The sequence below is a fragment of the Pongo pygmaeus genome, chromosome 5, assembly GCF_028885625.2.
Source record: "Pongo pygmaeus isolate AG05252 chromosome 5, NHGRI_mPonPyg2-v2.0_pri, whole genome shotgun sequence".
Lineage (NCBI taxonomy): Eukaryota > Metazoa > Chordata > Mammalia > Primates > Hominidae > Pongo > Pongo pygmaeus.
Genome location: NC_072378.2, coordinates 150,264,286 through 150,282,329, shown reverse-complemented (window position 1 = coordinate 150,282,329; position 18,044 = coordinate 150,264,286). Strand labels below are relative to the sequence as shown.

The 18,044-nt window shown below is 42.3% G+C and overlaps 1 protein-coding gene across 1 annotated transcript in view; it reads left to right on the top strand.

Moving 5' to 3' along the window:
• Nucleotides 1–17,927, top strand: part of LRP11 (LDL receptor related protein 11) — a 52,787-nt gene extending 34,860 nt beyond the window's left edge. The window contains exons 6-7 of the mRNA XM_054491993.2: nucleotides 10,399–10,494; nucleotides 16,023–17,927. Coding sequence (XP_054347968.1) covers nucleotides 10,399–10,494; nucleotides 16,023–16,177 — 251 coding nt within the window. The 3' untranslated portion in view covers nucleotides 16,178–17,927. The remainder of the gene's footprint in view (nucleotides 1–10,398; nucleotides 10,495–16,022) is intronic.
• Nucleotides 17,928–18,044: the final 117 nt, after the last annotated feature.

Here is an 18,044-nt window from a genome sequence, read left to right as displayed (position 1 = left end):
AGAAGTTGAATCTCTGAATAGACCAATAACAGGAGCTGAAATTGTGGCAATAATCAATAGCTTACCAACCAAAAAAAGTCCAGGACCAGATGGGTTCACAGCCGAATTCTACCAGAGGTACAAGGAGGAACTGGTACCATTCCTTCTGAAACTATTCCAATCAATAGAAAAAGAGGGAATCCTCCCTAACTCATTTTATGAGGCCAGCATCATCCTGATACCAAAGCCAGGCAGAGACACAACAAAAAAAGAGAACTTTAGACCAATATCCTTGATGAACATTGATGCAAAAATCCTCAATGAAATATTGGCAAACAGAATCCAGCAGCACATCAAAAAGCTTATCCACCATGATCAAGTGGGCTTCATCCCTGGGATGCAAGGCTGATTCAATATACGCAAATCAATAAATGTAATCCAGCATATAAACAGAACCAAAGACAAAAACTACATGATTATCTCAATAGATGCAGAAAAGGCCTTTGACAAAATTCAACAACCCTTCATGCTAAAAACCCTCAATAAATTAGGTATTGATGGGACATATCTCAAAATAATAAGAGCTATCTATGACAAACCCACAGCCAATATCATACTGAATGGGCAAAAACTGGAAGCATTCCCTTTGAAAACTGGCACAAGACAGGGATGCCCTCTCTCACCACTTCTATTCAACATAGTGTTGGAAGTTCTGGCCAGGGCAGTTAGGCAGGAGAAGGAAATAAAGGGTATTCAATTAGGAAAAAAGGAAGTCAAATTGTCCCTGTTTGCAGATGACATGATTGTATATCTAGAAAACCCCATTGTCTCAGCCCCAAATCTCCTTAAGCTGATAAGCAACTTCAGCAAAGTCTCAGGATACAAAATCAATGTACAAAAATCACAAGCATTCTTATACACCAATAACAGACAAACAGAGAGCCAAATCATGAGTGAACTCCCATTCACAATTGCTTCAAAGAGAATAAAATACCTAGGAATCCAACTTACAAGGGATGCGAAGGACCTCTTCAAGGAGAACTACAAACCACTGCTCAAGGAAATAAAAGAGGATACAAACAAATGGAAGAACATTCCATGCTCATGGGTAGGAAGAATCGATATCGTGAAAATGGCCATCCTTCCCAAGGTAATTTACAGATTCAATGCCATCCCCATCAAGCTACCAATGACTTTCTTCACAGAATTGGAAAAAACTACTTTAAAGTTCATATGGAACCAAAAAAGAGCCCGCATCGCCAAGTCAATCCTAAGCCAAAAGAACAAAGCTGGAGGCATCACACTACCTGACTTCAAACTATACTACAAGGCTACAGTAACCAAAACAGCATGGTACTGGTACCAAAACAGTGATATAGATCAATGGAACAGAACAGAGCCCTCAGAAATAACGCCACATATCTACAACTATCTGATCTTTGACAAACCTGAGAAAAACAAGCAATGGGGAAAGGATTCCCTATTTAATAAATGGTGCTGGGAAAACTGGCTAGCCGTATGGAGAAAGCTGAAACTGGATCCTTTCCTTACACCTTATACAAAAATCAATTCAAGATGGATTAAAGACTTAAACGTTAGACCTAAAACCATAAAAACCCTAGAAGAAAACCTAGGCATTACCATTCAGGACATAGGCATGGGCAAGGACTTCCATGTCTAAAACACCAAAAGCAATGGCAACAAAAGCCAAAATTGACAAATGGGATCTAATTAAACTAAAGAGCTTCTGCACAGCAAAGGAAACTACCATCAGAGTGAACAGGCAACCTACAAAATGGGAGAAAATTTTCGCAACCTACTCATCTGACAAAGGGCTAATATCCAGAATCTACAATGAACTCCAACAAATTTACAAGAAAAAAACAAACAACCCTATCAAAAAATGGGCAAAGGACATGAACAGACACTTCTCAAAAGAAGACATTTATGCAGCCAAAAAACACATGAAAAAATGCTCACCATCACTGGCCATCAGAGAAATGCAAATCAAAACCATAATGAGATACCATCTCACACCAGTTAGAATGGCAATCATTAAAAAGTCAGGAAACAACAGTTGCTGGAGAGGATGTGGAGAAATAGGAACACTTTTACACTGTTGGTGGGACTGTAAAGTAGTTCAACCCTTGTGGAAGTCAGTGTGGCGATTCCTCAGGGATCTAGAACTAGAAATTCCATTTGACCCAGCCATCCCATTACTGGGTATATACCCAAAGGACTATAAATCATGCTGCTATAAAGACACATGCACACGTATGTTTATTGCGGCATTATTCACAATAGCAAAGACTTGGAACCAACCCAAATGTCCAACAATGATAGACTGGATTAAGAAAATGTGGCACATATACACCATGGAATACTATGCAGCCATAAAAAATGATGAGTTCATGTCCTTTGTAGGGACATGGATGAAACTGGAAGTCATCCTTCTCAGTAAACTATCGCAAGAACAAAAAACCAAACACCGCATATTCTGACTCATAGGCGGGAATTGAACAATGAGAACACATGGACACAGGAAGGGGAACATCACACTTCGGGGACTGTTGCGGGGTGGGGGGCAGGGGGAGGGAAAGCATTGGGAGATATACCTAATGCTAGATGACGAGTTAGTGGGTGCAGCGCACCAGCATGGCACATGTATACATATGTAACTAACCTGCACATTGCGCACATGTACCATAAAACCTAAAGTATAATAATAATAATAAAATAAATAAATAATAAAAAAATTAAAAAAAATAAAAAACATATTAGGGTTTTTTCTAATTACTAAAATAATATGGATTTACTGTCAAAAATATAGACAAATACAAAGAAAGTTAAAAGCATCTAGAAAAACTCACCATTAAAATTTTGTTGCATTTTCTTCTGGTTACTTTTATTCATACACATATACATATTTATTAATTTTTAACAAAAGCAGGATAATGCTTTTATAAAACTTTTTTCTTACTCATGAGCATTTTCATGTATTATTAACTATTCATCAAAGACACACTTTTTGAAAGTCCTGGGGTGAAGAAAGTGGGAAGAAAAGAACAAAACCCTGAAAATGTTAGAAAGAGCCCTCACATCCTGTAGTTTCTGTTCAGACAGTAGCTGTCCCTGCCTTCCCCCTCTGCTGTCCCTAAGACCACCAGACTAGAGTCCCCAGCCTCTGATTTCATGTAAGTTAAAGACCCATAAGTAGATTTAAAAGTGCATTATTGGCCGGGCGCAGTGGCTCACGCCTGTAATCTCAGCACTTTGGGAGGCCAAGGCAGGCGGATCATGAGGTCAGGAGACCAAGACCATCCTGGCTAACACGGTGAAACCCCATCTCTACTAAAAATACAAAGGCCGGGCACAGTGGCTCACACCTGTAATCCCAGCACTTTGGGAGGCTGAGGCGGGCAGATCACAAGGTCAGGAGATCGAGACCATCCTGGCTAACACAGTGAAACCCTGTGTCTACTAAAACTACAAAAAATTAGCCAGGCGTGGTGCGGTCACCTGTGATCCCAGCTACTCGGGAGGCTGAGGCAGGAGAATGGTGTGAACCCGGGAGGCGGAGCTTGCAGTGAGCCAGGATCGCACCACTGCACTCCAGCCTGGGTGACAGAGCAAGACTCCATCTCAAAAATAAAATAAAATAAATAAATAAATAAAAATACAAAAAATTAGCTGGGCATGGTGGCGGGCACCTGTAGTCCCAGCTACTTGGGAGGCTGAGGCAGGAGAATAGTGTGAACCCAGGAGGCGGAGCTTGCAGTGAGCTGAGATTGTGCCACTGCACTCCAGCCTGGGCGACAGAGCGAGACTCCATCTCAAAAAAAAAAAAGTGCATTGTTGTTCATGACGCATGCCTGGGTTTTAAGAAGACCATCAGCTAGTACAATAAATATGAATGAGCTAAATTCACTGCTGCCTCCTTCCTGCACAGACGTGGTGAGGACAAATAAGACTTAGCTCGGCTGGGCGCGGTGGCTCATGCTTGTAATCCCAGCACTTTGGGAGGCTGAGGCAGGCAGATCACGAGGTCAGGAGTTCGAGACCAGCCTGGCCAACATGGTGAAACCCCATCTCTACTAAAAATACAAAAAATTAGCTGGGCATAGTGTCAGGCACCTGTAATCCCAGCTACTCAGGAGGCTGAGGCAGGAGAATCGCTTGAACCCGGGAGGTGGAGGTTGCAGTGAGCCGAGATCGCGCCATTGCACTCCAACCCAGGTGACAGAGGCACCACTGCATCCCAGCCCAGGTGACAGAGTGAGACTCCGTCTCAAAAAAAAAAAAAAAAAGAAAAGACTTAGCTCATGGAAGACTTGTTAACAAGATACTAAGATTAATACTAACAGTGTAGCATGCAAAGTAGTGAGATGTAGTTTTTCACCTATCACATTGACAATGATGAAGAATTATAATAATTAATGTTTCTAAGAGTAGAGAGAAACAAGTCTCACACTCTGCTGGTAGCAATGCAATTAGTACGTCCTTCCAGAGGCCAGTTTCTGAAGGCTTAAAACTATGTATATGATCGGGTGCAGCAGCTCACACCTGTAATCCCAGCACTTTGGAAGGCCAAGGCAGGTGGATTGCTTAAGGCCAGGAGTTCTAGACCAGCCCTAGAAACGTGGCAAAACCCCATCTCTACAAAAACTACAGAAATCAGCTGGTCGTGTTCACCTGTAATCCCAGCTACTTGAAAGGCTGAGGTGGGAGAATCGCTTGAGCCTGGGAGGTCGCGGCTGCAGTGAGCTGTAATCCCACCACTGCACTCCAGCCTGGGTGACAGAGTAAGGCCTCATCTCTAAAACAGAACTATGTGTGCCTTGACCCAATTATCCCACTTTTGGGGATTTATTCCACACAGGTTACTGAGGATAAAATGAAGGTATGTGCAGACATTCGGTTACACCAGCGAATGCATGCTCAGTACACTCTGAGCCACCGGGCAGGAGGAGCACAGAGCTCCAGTGTGCCCCGTGTTTGCTCAGCATGTAAAGGCACAATGGCTGGATTGTTGGCCATGCTCATAGCCGTAGGGCCTGTTCTCTGTGTGGTCCAAGTCATTCATTAACAATTCCATCCTCTTGTATCCAAGCTACCCCGAGGAAAGAAATCTGGTTTCCAGCCCTACAAAGGGCTAGAAAAGTGGTGCTATATACACATTCATGTGGAATCCGATTTTTTGAAACTTGAGAATTCCTGGGCATGTTAAAGTATTTCTTCCGGATCATGCCTGCATGCTCTATGGCAGCTGGAAATGAAATGGAAACAGCTTCTATCCAGCTGCCAATTCCCGCTGAATGTGTCGCCATGCATAGTAAACATAATACATTCAGAAGAGAGGAAAAATGGTTTCCTAAGACATTGAACTCTTCCAGAAGGATCATTACCAAAAGTAACTACAGAAGGAAGTGATGTCATTGTTTTGTTTTGTTCTGATTCGCCACACTGGCTAGAGCCTTTGATTGGATGTGTGAAAGTGAGGCATTTCTCTATGGCGTTCCTTATGCTGAAATCTAGGAAAAATGAATCAGGCAGACTGGGAAATCATAGTGAATTCCTTCATGGAATGTAAACAGCAGAAATTCACATTTAAATTACCCAGAAGGCAAGGCAAGGTTCCTGGGTAATCCTAGAGTCTGGGACAACTGCGCCTTCTGAAGTCTCCCATGCACACTGCCCACTGCCTGATACCGGATCCCTCCCTACATCACTGTCTTCCTCTCCCCAGGGAATAAGGGCATTTAAGAAAATGCTCTTTAAAAGATAAAAATTTAAAAAGAAAGTGCTCTTTAATTTTGACAACTGAAGATTCAGAAAGAATTTGCATAGTTTTTTAAATGAACCCACCTGTGAGGTTAGGTCCCTTTTGCAAGTACAGTTAGCCAATTTCTCTACTGCATCCTTAACAAAGCTTTGTCCAAAACCTTCCTAAAAATCATTTAGAAGTGTGTGATTTTGCCTGGGTATGAGTAAATAAATATAGTATCAACTTGGTTCTTGGAGTAAAAAACTCGTATTTGCTAGCTGTGACCTTGAGAGCAGTATGGTTCAATGGAAAACCCCTGCTTTGGGTCAGTCCTGGGTTCTAATTCCAGCACCACCAATTACTAGCTACTAGGTAGTCAACTTCTCTAAACTTCATTTCCTTACCTGTAAGAGTATAATAATCTCAGCTGGCTGCGGTGGCTCATGCCTGTAATTCCAGCACTTTGGGAGGCCAAGGCGGGTGGATCACCTGAGGTAGGGAATTCAAGACCAGCCTGGCCAACATGGAGAAACCCTGTCTCTACTAATAATACAAAAATTAGCCAGGCGTGGTGGTGCATGCCTATGATCCCAGCTTCTTGGGAGGCTGAGGCAGGAGAATCGCTTGAACCCGGGAGGCGTAGGTTGCAGTAAGCCGAGATTGTGCCATTGCACTCCAGCCTGGGCAACAAGAGCGAAATTCCGTCTCAAAAAAAAAGAGGATAATAATCTCTCATAATATGGCTACAAAGATTGCATAAGATATTATATGTAAATATAATTGATGTCTCTCAGTAAATGTTAGTGCTGTATGAATTTTTGCTAGAACATTCAAGTCCGTTGGTATTCACTAGGAAACCAGGGTAAGAGAGCACCTAGTGTATAAGGCAGTTAATTCAAATAAAAAATAGAAATAGTGCAGTAGTGTTTCCAGTACTGAGTTCCTTTAAGAATTAAGATGAGCAAGCTCTCATCTTCATTGGGAAGAAACAGAGTGGGGTGAACATTGTAAATGCAGTTATCTTATGTTTTTTTATTGGGTGAAAGACAAACCAGTTAATCCTCTGAAAAAAATCGGGAGTTGGTGAATTTTGGCACTTTGTTTTTATTCCTGGCTCATTTTTATTTTTATTTTATTTTATTTTATTTATTTTTTGAGATGGAGTCTTGTTCTGTCACCCAGGCTGGAGTATAGTGGCACTGTCTGGGGTCACTGCAACCTCCACCTCCCAAGTTCAAGCGATTCACCTGCCTCAGCCTCCCAAGTAGCTGAGATCACAAGCGTGTGCCGTCACGCCCAGCTAATTTTTGTATTGTTAGTAGAGATGGGGTTTCACCATGTTGGCTAGGCTGGTCTCGAACTCCTGACCTCAAGTGATCCACCCGCCTTGGCCTCCTAAAGTGCTGGGATTACAGGTGTGAGCCACCATGCCCAGGCCCTGGCTCATTATTTTTAAAAAGTAGGACTTGAGTTTCCAACCATGTGATCTTCCCACTTCCAAATTTATTATTGGAGAGAAAGATAAAGCAGAATGCATAAAAGTCCCTTTGCAAGCTAACCTGGCAGTACGGCATGGGGGAGGAGGAAAGGGATGAAGGGAGAAGTGTCACAAGTGGTTTTTAGGTAATTTAGCAGTTTGATTTCCAAGCTGTTTCAGGGTTGCTAGTTTTGTGTGTGCGGCTGCTGGATGGACTGTTTTGCATATCAGTGATTTATGTCTCTACAGAACAAATCTTGTGTTTCTTTTGGAGATCCACGAGCAACTGGCATTTGAAAAAATCAGGCATTATTAACTTTAAAACAGTAATGTTTTCTGTATCTCTACCAAGCAAAAGCTCAGGAACATTCACTGGAGTTATCTGTAGTAATCTAAACAAGGCTTACATTGAACCTTCAAAATGTTATTGAAAATATTCATATTTTTAGGTCAGGTGCTGTGGCTCACACCTGTAATTCCAGCACTTTGGGAGGTCAAGGCGGGAGGATTGCTTGAGCTCAGGAGTTCAAGACCAGCCTGGGAAACATGGCAAAATCCCATCTCTACAAAAAAAATAGAAAAATTAGTCAGGTGTGGTGATGCTTACCTGTAGTCCCAGTTAGTTGGGAGGCTGAGGTGGGAGGATCACTTGAGCCTGAGAAGTCGAGGCTACAGTGAGCTGAGATTGCACCACTGCACTCTAGCCTGGGCAACAAAGGGAGACCCTGTCTCAAAAAAAAAAAGAAAAGAAAACATACTCATATTTTCAATATGGTTATCAACACCATGAGATTTGTACCATAAAAGCAGTGGTTAAATATGTACCTATTAACTACCTCAACCCTGAGAAAAAGTGTAAAAATTACTTGCCAAAAAAAATTGCACTCTGGTCTGTCTGCTAGCAGTAAAAATATAATAAAAAACTGCATGGTCTTATTTTTCTGTATTAAGTAGTGCTTTCCTATGTCAGCAGCTGTTTACAATACTTGTAGTATAGCTTCCTAGGCCAGAATCATATATAATAAAATCTTTTTTTTTTTGAAAAGGAGTCTCACTCTGTTGCCCAGGTTGGAGTGCAGTGGCACGATCTTGGCTCACTGCACCCTCTGCCTCCCAAGTTCAAGTGATTCTCCTGCCTCAGCTTCCCAAGTAGCTGGGATTACAGGCGCCCACCACCATGCCTGCCTAATTTTTTTTTTTTTTTTTTTTTTTTGAGATGGAGTCTTGCTCTGTCGCCCAGGCTGGAGTGCAGTGGTGCGATCTCGGCTCACTGCAAGCTCCGCCTTCCGTGTTCACACCATTCTCCTGCCTCAGCCTCCCCAGCAGCTGGGACTACAGGCGCCCCCCACCATGCCCGGCTATTTTTTTTTGTATTTTTAGTAGAGACAGGGTTTTGCCATGTTGACTGGGCATGAGCCACTGCGTGCGGCCCTTATGTAATACAATCTTATAGAACTACCTGGCCTGGGATCAGGTATCATATAAGAGAATCCAGGTAGCTGGAGAGGTCCTTGGTGACCACTGTCGTGGCTACTGCAGTGAGTTGGACAGTAACAGAACTCTTTTTGCAGGGAAATCTGATCCTGCAGCCTATGAGCAATGGCTGTGCTTTCCTCATCTCTCTCCTTCTGTCTGAGCTCAGAGTTTATGGAGAAAGCCCAAATTATTGGCTGGTATGTAGGACCAACATACATGGAACTTTCTAGAGTAACAAGACACAGTAGACTGTCCCCAAAGTGCCAGGATTATAGGCATGAGCCACTGCACCTGGCCAACTTTGTGACTTAGCAAATTTGCAAAATGCAAGTTACCAAAGAATTTTATATGCCACCTTTAAATAATCCTATTTCAGTTGCAGGAATTAGGAACATTTATGTTGATGCCATATGAGTAAAGAAGCTTTAAAAATTGTTTTGTTTCTCAATAAAATTTGTCAGTAGATTATTTCTAATTCATTGCCATTAAGCATTGTAATACTCAAAAATCCCACTTGAGGCTGGGCGTGGTGGCTCATGCCTGTCATCCCAGCACTTTGGGAGGCTGACGTGAGCGGATCACTTGAGCCCATCTGGGGAACATGGCAAAACCCCGTCTCTACTAAAAATACAAAAATTAGCCAGGCATGGTGGCGCGCATCTGTGGTCCCAGCTACTCAGGAGAATCGCTTGAGCCCAGGAGGTCAAGGCTGCAGTGAGTCATGATCGTGCCACTGCACTCTGGCCTAGGCAATGGAGACCCTGTCTCAAAATAAAAGTAAATAGGCCAGATGTGGTGGCTCATGCCTGTAATCCTAGCACTTTAGGAGGCCAAGGCAGGTGGATCGCTTGAGGTCAGGAGTTCAAGACCAGCCTGGCCAACATGGTGAAACCCTATCACTACTAAAAATACAAAAATTAGCAAGATGTGGTGGCACGCGCCTGTAATCCCAGCTACTCGGGAGGCTGAGGCAGGAGAATTGCTTGAACCCAGGAGGTGGACGTTGCAGTGAGCCAAGATCGTGCCACTGCACTCCAATCTGGGCAACAGAGACTCTGTCTCAAAAAAAAAAAAAAAAAAGGTAAATAATAATAATAATTTCCCCCTCAGTATTATAACTCAATAGTTAAGTAATATATCATTAAATTAGAAGTACTGGTCTCTATCAAGAAACCAGTTTGCATCCCAGCCCTGTGACCCACTTACTTGTGTGAACCTTAGGTAGGAACCTGATCCTGAGCCTAACCAGAAAGAAAATTGAGCTATTTATACCTGCCATCCAGAGTTGTGGTGAGAAGGAGAAAGAGCATGTCTAAATGCCTTAAATATGTCCATTGTTTATTCTTCAAAGAAAAACCTTTCTGATTTCTGCTTTTCATGGTATGATATCCAGAGACTCCCTGTGACTCTTCTAGCCTGAGATCTCCCTTCTCCAAGAGGCGTGGTGGTAGTTCCAGTGCAGGGTGTGTCTTCCGCTCTCTCTGTTGGTGGTTTCGTATTAACTGAGTACTTTGCTTTATTCAGTGGGTCACCTTAGTTATTTACTGCTTAACTATCAAACACAGGCCTTTGTTTAGTAGAGAAATAAACAGTTCTTCTCTAAGTCATCTTAAAAAAGAAAAACAAGGCTGTATTTTCACGTTTGTTTCCTGAAGTTTCTGATGCATACACCTTCAATATATGTTCTCTTTCTTTTCTGCAGATAGTAGTTCCTCAGGGAAGAACAGAAAAGAAGAAAGTTATATATTTGAGTCAAAGGGCGATGGAGGAGGAGGGGAACACCCAGCCCCAGAAACAGGTAAACGTCCACCTTGGAAACCCTTTGCAGACTGTAGTCTTCTCAGAACTGCATGCCCTCTGGCTGAGGATATTCCCTGAGGCCATGAGAGCTCAGGACAGGAGCAGTCCGTCAGTGGACAGAAAGAACTGTCTCCTCGTTGCTTGTATTGCACTGCGTCTTGGGGGTCCTGATAGTAACCTACCATCTTTGGATCTCAGCTGCCTTTTCTATACACCCTTCCAGGTGTGACACCTGTGGAAAATGTCATACTTGTGGCATGGTGGGAGAACACAAGCTTTAGAGTCAGATGCCACAATTCAAATCCTTGCTGAAAGCTGAGCACAGTGGCTCACGCCTGTAATCCCAGCACTTTGGGAGGCCAAGGCAGGAGGATCGCTTGAGCTCAGGAGTTCAAGACCGGCCTGGGCAATATGGCAAAATCCTGTCTCTACAAAAAATACAAAAATTAGCCAAGTGTGGTGACATTCGCCTGTAGTCCCAGGGAGGCTGAGGTGGGAGGATCACTTGAGCCTGGGAGGTCGAGGCTGCAATGAGATAAGATTGTGCCACTGCACTCCAGCCTGGGTGACAGAGTGAGACTGTCTCAAAAAAAAAAAAAAAAATTCTCACTTACCCACTAAACTGTATGACCTCGAGCAGGCTATCTTATCTCTCTGGATCTCAGTTTCCTCATTCGTAAGATGAGGATAGTAACAATACCTGCCTCATAGGGTTGCTAAGAATAATATATGGGATAATTAATCTAAAGCATTTAATGCACTGTGTGGCTCATATGATGAGCCAAATATAGAAATGATGGCAGTTATTACTGAGTTATTTATGATGAAAGAAGAGTAAAGGTCTTAGAATACCTAGTTCTCTTTCCAAGTGCCCTAGTGACAAAGACAGAAGACAATAGAAATGAGGGAAGGGTGTAGGAAGTAGAATATTTACTAAGTGGAAGAAGAATACAATAATGTCATTAATTTTGGTTGATTTTAACTAGAAAGAAAAGACTTTGGACACCATCCTTTAGAAAGGCAGGCTTTAGTCTTAAATCCTACAGACTAGTAAAAGAAGCTTTAGAAGAACAAAATATAAGCTTAAGTTATAAACATTGAGAAAACTTTCTTTTTTACCCTATTTATAATATCAGGACAATATTAAAATATAATGTTTAAACAATAGATAGCTAAGAATAATCCAGATGTCAAATACCTGGGTGACCCCCTTGGTCTGCTGGCCTCCTGGACTTAGCCTGTCCCAAGATATTTGAATAAAAGGGGCCCTGTGCCCTATCAAGGGAAGAGGGAAACCAGCCTGCCTCTTGCCTCCCCACACATATGCATCCAGAGAGTCTCAGCTCTAGTTGGCTGTTGCCTATTCTGGTTGTTACATATTTTTTTCTTTATTTTGTTTTTGAGACATCGAGTCTCACTCTGTTGTCCAGGTTGGAGTACAGTGGCGCGATCTCGGCTCACTGCAGCCTCTGCTTCCTGGGTTCAAACGATTCCCCTGCCTCAGCCTCCCTAGTAGCTGGGATTACAGGCACATGCCGCCACGCCCGGCTAATTTTTGTATTTTTAGTAGAGATGGGGTTTTGCCATGTTGGCCAGGCTGGTCTCAAAACTTCTGACCTCAAGTGATCCGCCTGCCTCAGCCTCCCACCGTGCTGAGATTACAGGTGTGAACCACTGTGCCCAGCCTGTTACGTATTTTAAATGTCACCCCCATTCATATGAACAGAATACATAATTCATCACCCTAGCTGGTTACTGAGAATACCATCATGGTGTGTTTTAGAAGGAGCTAGAAAGTTGTAAATCTCAAATTATCCAAACTAAGCCAACTAAATATTAAAAGTCAAGAATAATTTTCAATATTCTGGCAAGTACTTTTGGGAGATTTCATTTTCCTTGTCATAAAAGCATTAAACAGGAATCAGATCAGACAGTTCAGCAGCCTCATATCTGACTTAGCAAATAGAATATTTTCCCAGATCTCGTCTGTTTTATTGTTACCATAGCTAAACCTGAGCCCCGGCATTGGGATTGGCATCATCAACCACAGCTTCCTAACCTAAATGCTGGTGCTCATCTTTAAGCAAGTCCCCCGGACTGGGGCTGGGTGTTGCGGTCCAATTCGTGAGAAATGATTTGGGGTTCCTGGGGTTTTCTGTGGGTATTGACCAAAGTTTCTTTTTTTGTCCTGTTCCTTTGTAACATATGCAACTTAGAGGAAGGTGGAGGGAGAATGGCACCTTGGGGCCACTTAGCCTTGTCAGAACTTCTTTCATCAGGTGGAGACTAGGAGGCAGTAGTAGCTACTGAGGCCCCAAACTGCTGGCATGGAGAGACCAGGCAGCCATCTTGACACCTCCAGAGCTGCTGTGTGTGGAATGAGACAGCTGTAGAATCCAATTCCAGTCCATAGGGTTATCACTGATTTGCATCTTTCACAATTCTCTGGAGGAATGCTGGCTTCTTGCAGAACTTTGTTTGATACCTAACAGTCTCTAAAGCAGCTTTCCCATCCCCTCCTCTAGCAACCAGACACTTTCAAACTGTTCTTGAGAATCTTGTTCAGGAGTTTTACCTGGGATTCTAAAAATACACCACAGTTGAAGTGCCGTGAGTGTGTCATCAGCTCCAGGTCCTCTTGTCTTCAAGAGGCGGCCAACTATACCTGGGACCAGTTTTAAGCCCAGTAAATCAAGACTGACTGGAGTGAACTTCCTCAGCTACCTGCCCCCCAAATGTAAAAACTCATCTGGTTGCATTCACCCCTCTTCCTCTCCTCCAGTACTAAAGAAAGAGGTGTCTCCTCTTTCCAAGGTCTCTCTCCCTGATCTGGATATAGCCCCTGATTTCCTCAGGTTCATTTCTCATCATCTCCTAGCTCTCCCACGGTTTTCATCTCTGTTTCTTTACTGGCTCATTCCCCTGACTGTGATCACGTTCAGATTTCTTAATATGTAAAGAAACAAAGTAGCGTCCTCCATCTTCTGTCCTCCCATAAATGAATTACCAATTGCTAAATCCAGTGGGCTCTCCAGGCTTCACCTCACTTGACCTTTCCTTAGCATTTGATTCAGCTGAGGACTTTCTTCTTGGATGTCTCTTTCCTCAGCTTCCAAAAGCCCACTCCCTACTATAGCTGTCGTCCTCCTATTTCTCTGACTGGTCTTCTTCTGGTTTTTTTGGTCCTCTGCTTTGGTCTGCCCTCTAAATGCTAGTGTTTCCCAGGACCTTGTTCCTGGCTCACCTTTCTTCCTCCTTTCTCTCTGGCTGTCCTACCCACTGTCGTGACTGCAGCTACCACCTTTATGCTAAAGGCTCCCACATATTTAGGCCCAGATAATCCAAAAGCCTAAGAAAATTCCACCTGATCGCTGATAGGCATCTCAATCTGAAAGTGTCAAAAAATAAACTTATCTCCTTCAAGCACCCAACAGTCTCTATCATACATCCAAATCACTCAAGCAAAAATCCTACAGACCAGGTAGATGGACCACCTGGTCCATCTATGCTGCATATATAATTCTATCATAGTAAGTGTAACACTTTGTTGCATTTTTTTCCCATTTAAATGTCTGTCTACCCAGACTTACTCGTTCAAAAACTGTCTCATTTACATTTTGCAGAAGTGGAGTACCATAGTGGTTAGAACTACAGGCTCTGGGGCTGTCCCGTCTGGGGTTATTTGCTAGCTCTACCACTTAACAATCTTAGACAAGTCACTTCAGTCTCTTTTTTTTTTTTTTTTAAGACAGGATCTTACTCTGCCACCCAAGCTGGAGTACAGTTTAAGAGCTCACTGAAGCCTCTACTTCCCAGACGCAAGTGATCCTTCTGCTTTAGCCTCCCTAAGTATTGGGATTATAGGCGTGAGCCGCTGTGCCCAGCCTCACTTCTCTTTTTTTTGAGATAGGCTCTCACACTGTCACCCAGGCTGGAGTGCACTAGCCTGATCATGGTTCATAACAGCCTCAACTTTCTGGGCTCAGGTGATTCGCCTACTTCAGCCTCCCGAGTAGCTGGGACTGCAGGTGCATGCCACAACTGGCTAATAATTTTTTGTAGAGACAAGGTCTCGCCATGTTGCCCAGGTTACTCCTGGGATCAAGCAATTTGCCCACCTCTGCCTTCCAAAGTGCTGGTATCACATGCCTGAGCCACTGTGCCTGGCCCTCACTTCATTGTTGATGCCTTAGCTCCCTCATTTGTAAAATGGGGATAATAATAGCACCAATTTATGTGGTGGTTGTGAGAATTCAATGATTTAAGCTATAAAGCTGGTATTCTTGGCATTAGCTTATCTTGAGGGGGGTGGTATTTATTTACAAATAAAAGGATCATCAGCACTTAGCTCAGTGTCTGGCACGTGGAAGAAGGCTTTTAATGAATGCAGAATGAATGAATAAATGAGAGCAAATGTTATAGAATGAGCCTACACAAAGGAAATGTTTCTCCTCCAGTTCCACCAGTTGGCAAGATCCCTACAGCTAAAAACAGTTCCACCATATCATCTCCAGACCTGGCCTGGCTACAGAGTAGATCAGACTAAAAATAGAGCCTGCTAAGCTTGATGAAAAAGACTGATATTGGCACACCCTGTCCTTCCAGACTCCTGCAAGCCTTGCTACTTCTAGTCTGGTGTCTAGGATCCGCCTCACAGGAAAAACTAAAGAAATGTTTTCCTTTAATGTCCAAAATCACACCAGCATATTTGGAAGTTAGTTTTCAACAAAGGTTCTACTGACTGAGTCGGTTCCCTGGATTTAGAAAGGAAATAAATTTCTTAAGCCCTAACCAGAACAAGAAATCAGGAGTTAGTTCATACTTAGTTGAAGAATGATCATGTATGAATCCATAAATATAGTCTATGACTACAACAAAAAAATTTCATGACCAGAATGCCTATTTCAGTTGGATATGAGTGACTAGATGGTAGTATGGGTACCCTTTGATGCCATACAAATTGTGTAGGAAGCTGGTAGAGAATTTGGTTTTAAAGAGGTCTGTGTTGGCCGGGCACAGTGGCTCACGCCTGTAATCCCAGCACTTTGGGAGGCCGAGGCAGGTGGATCACGAGGTCAGGAGTTCGAGACCAGCCTGGCCAAGATGTTGAAACCCCATCTCTACTAAAAATACAAAAATTAGCTGGGCACAGTGGCAGGCACCTGTAATCCCAGCTACTTGGGAGGCTGAGGCAGGAGAATCACTTGAACCCAGGAGGTAGAGGTTGCAGTGAGCCGAGATTGAGCCATTACACTCCAGCCTGGGCAACAGAGCAAGACTCCATCTCAAAAAAAAAAAAAAGTCTAGGTTTGGGACGTGGACCTACAACTTACAGCCTCCTAGGCAAATCAGCAAATTACTTAACCTCAGTACACCTTAGTTAATCTGCAAAATGGTGATAATACTAATACCAATTTGTTTGGATTAAATAAAATAGTGCATGCAAAGCGCATAGCATATAGTGACCAGTAGCTGTCACTGTGACTAATCACTGGCTTGCCCTCTTCATGTCTAACCTTCTCAAAGGTGCGGTGCTACCCCTGGCGCTGGGTTTGGCTATCACTGCTCTGCTGCTTCTCATGGTTGCATGCCGACTACGACTGGTGAAACAGAAACTGAAAAAAGCTCGTCCCATTACATCTGAGGAATCGGACTACCTCATAAATGGGATGTATCTATAGTAATGTAATTTCAATAGCTTGGGGCAGGGACATGTTTTGTTTATAATTTATACATCTATTAAGTTCTGGATATTTACGGCTTCTTTTGTTTTTAATTGGGCCAGAAGATTCTGCAAATCCCAAATCTTCATTATTTATTGTAAAAAAATGTTCCTTAGGAAGTCATAAAGTATTTTGAAATTTAGAGAGGAATTCATGATTAAAGATTTCTAAAAATATAATTCTGATTTATGTAAGCTGTCCCTGAAAATAGAAATGTGTGCTTAGCTGAGAGAAAATTCAGCATCTCAGGAGGTGGTATTAGGATGACTGTGTTAACCCATTACCTTTTAGAAGCCAACTGTTGGCCCCTTACCATGCTGGACTGCTATAGGCCCAGCTTCTCCTTGTTCTGTGGCCCTTTTCTTCCTCCTTGAAGCTCCCAATGTTCTTTTTCTTTTCCCTCTAAACCTGTTTCTGAGAGTGGATCTCAAGCGAGTTCATGCCTTCAATCAGATGTTACTTAGGGTGGGTATACCTAAATTATAAACCTTACGTACAAGTCAGTGAGCCTTAGGGAAGGTGAGTGTGGGTCCTTCCTAATCCCTCTGACATCATGTCATATAGGTGGCTGCCTCCTTAGACTGACCTTTGGGAGAAAAAAAACCCAGACTGAATTAGTAACAGCTCTAAGATGGTCATGCAGTGAGATAGGAAATCAAGACGGAAGCAGAGAATCTGGCATGCCAAAAACTAACAGAAACTTAGTTGAGGGCAAAGAGAGCAAGTAGAACGTTTAATACTTCGTTACATCAAGTCAACACTGCTCCATGGTGAGAGCACAGCAACTCATTTATATATATATAGCCTTTGTTGATGAAAGAGAAAAATGACAATTGAAGAGAGGACGTTGAGTGGATTCCTGGGTACAGCTTTTGTAAAAATGTCACCATGGCTTTCCTCCAATGGAATGAGTCGATTTTTTTTAACGCTATAAAATGTTAGAATGTGCCATCAGCTAATGCCAGGCTTACATATTTCTAGAGCATAAAGCAGTTGTTCACAAATTCATCTTTATAGAAAACCAGCATCTAGCTTAGCATCTTTCCTCTTTTAATTTGTAGGCTTTTAAAGGCAAGTCATTCCCACCATCACTTAACGCCGGGATTATACACATTCTAGAAATGATTCTGAGAGGAATGTATAGTATGGTGCCTATCTATACTCACATGATATTATTTACATTTTTTTTAACCATAAGTGGCAAATATTTTAAAATATTTGAAAAACACTCCAGAATCTAGTACACTTTATTTTTAGACTGAACCTAAAATAGGTTGTTCTTTTAACAAAGGGTTTAATTTGGGTGGGGAAATATAACATATCAAAATACATGAACAAATGGAAAGTTACTTCTAGAAAAGCAAAGAAATTGGGTATCATCATTTTTGTTTCTTGGGAAGCTAATTTTGTTGAATGTTTAGAATTGAGCAAAGATGTAAATTTTTGAAGGGCAGTTTAGAAAAATTAACTTTGTGAATGAACTTAAGATGTCTGTACTCTATATGTGATGCTGTGCAGTTTGTTTTTATAAGGAAAGATGTCAACTATAGCCATAACCAATAAAATAAAAACTGATGAGGCATGCAGCTTTCAGCACATCTTTTATACATGAAGAAATTAATTTTGTGTTGCTATGGTGTTGAAATATCCAAGATGTTCTGTATCTATGTAAACATGATTCCTTTAATAAATTGTATTTTATTATTAAGCCTTTTTTTCCTTTTATTATAATCATAAGTTGCTATTATTAACTGAGTTGTTACTGCATTATTTGGATTCAATCATACCAACCCTATTTTACAACGGGGGAAATTGAGTATTAGAG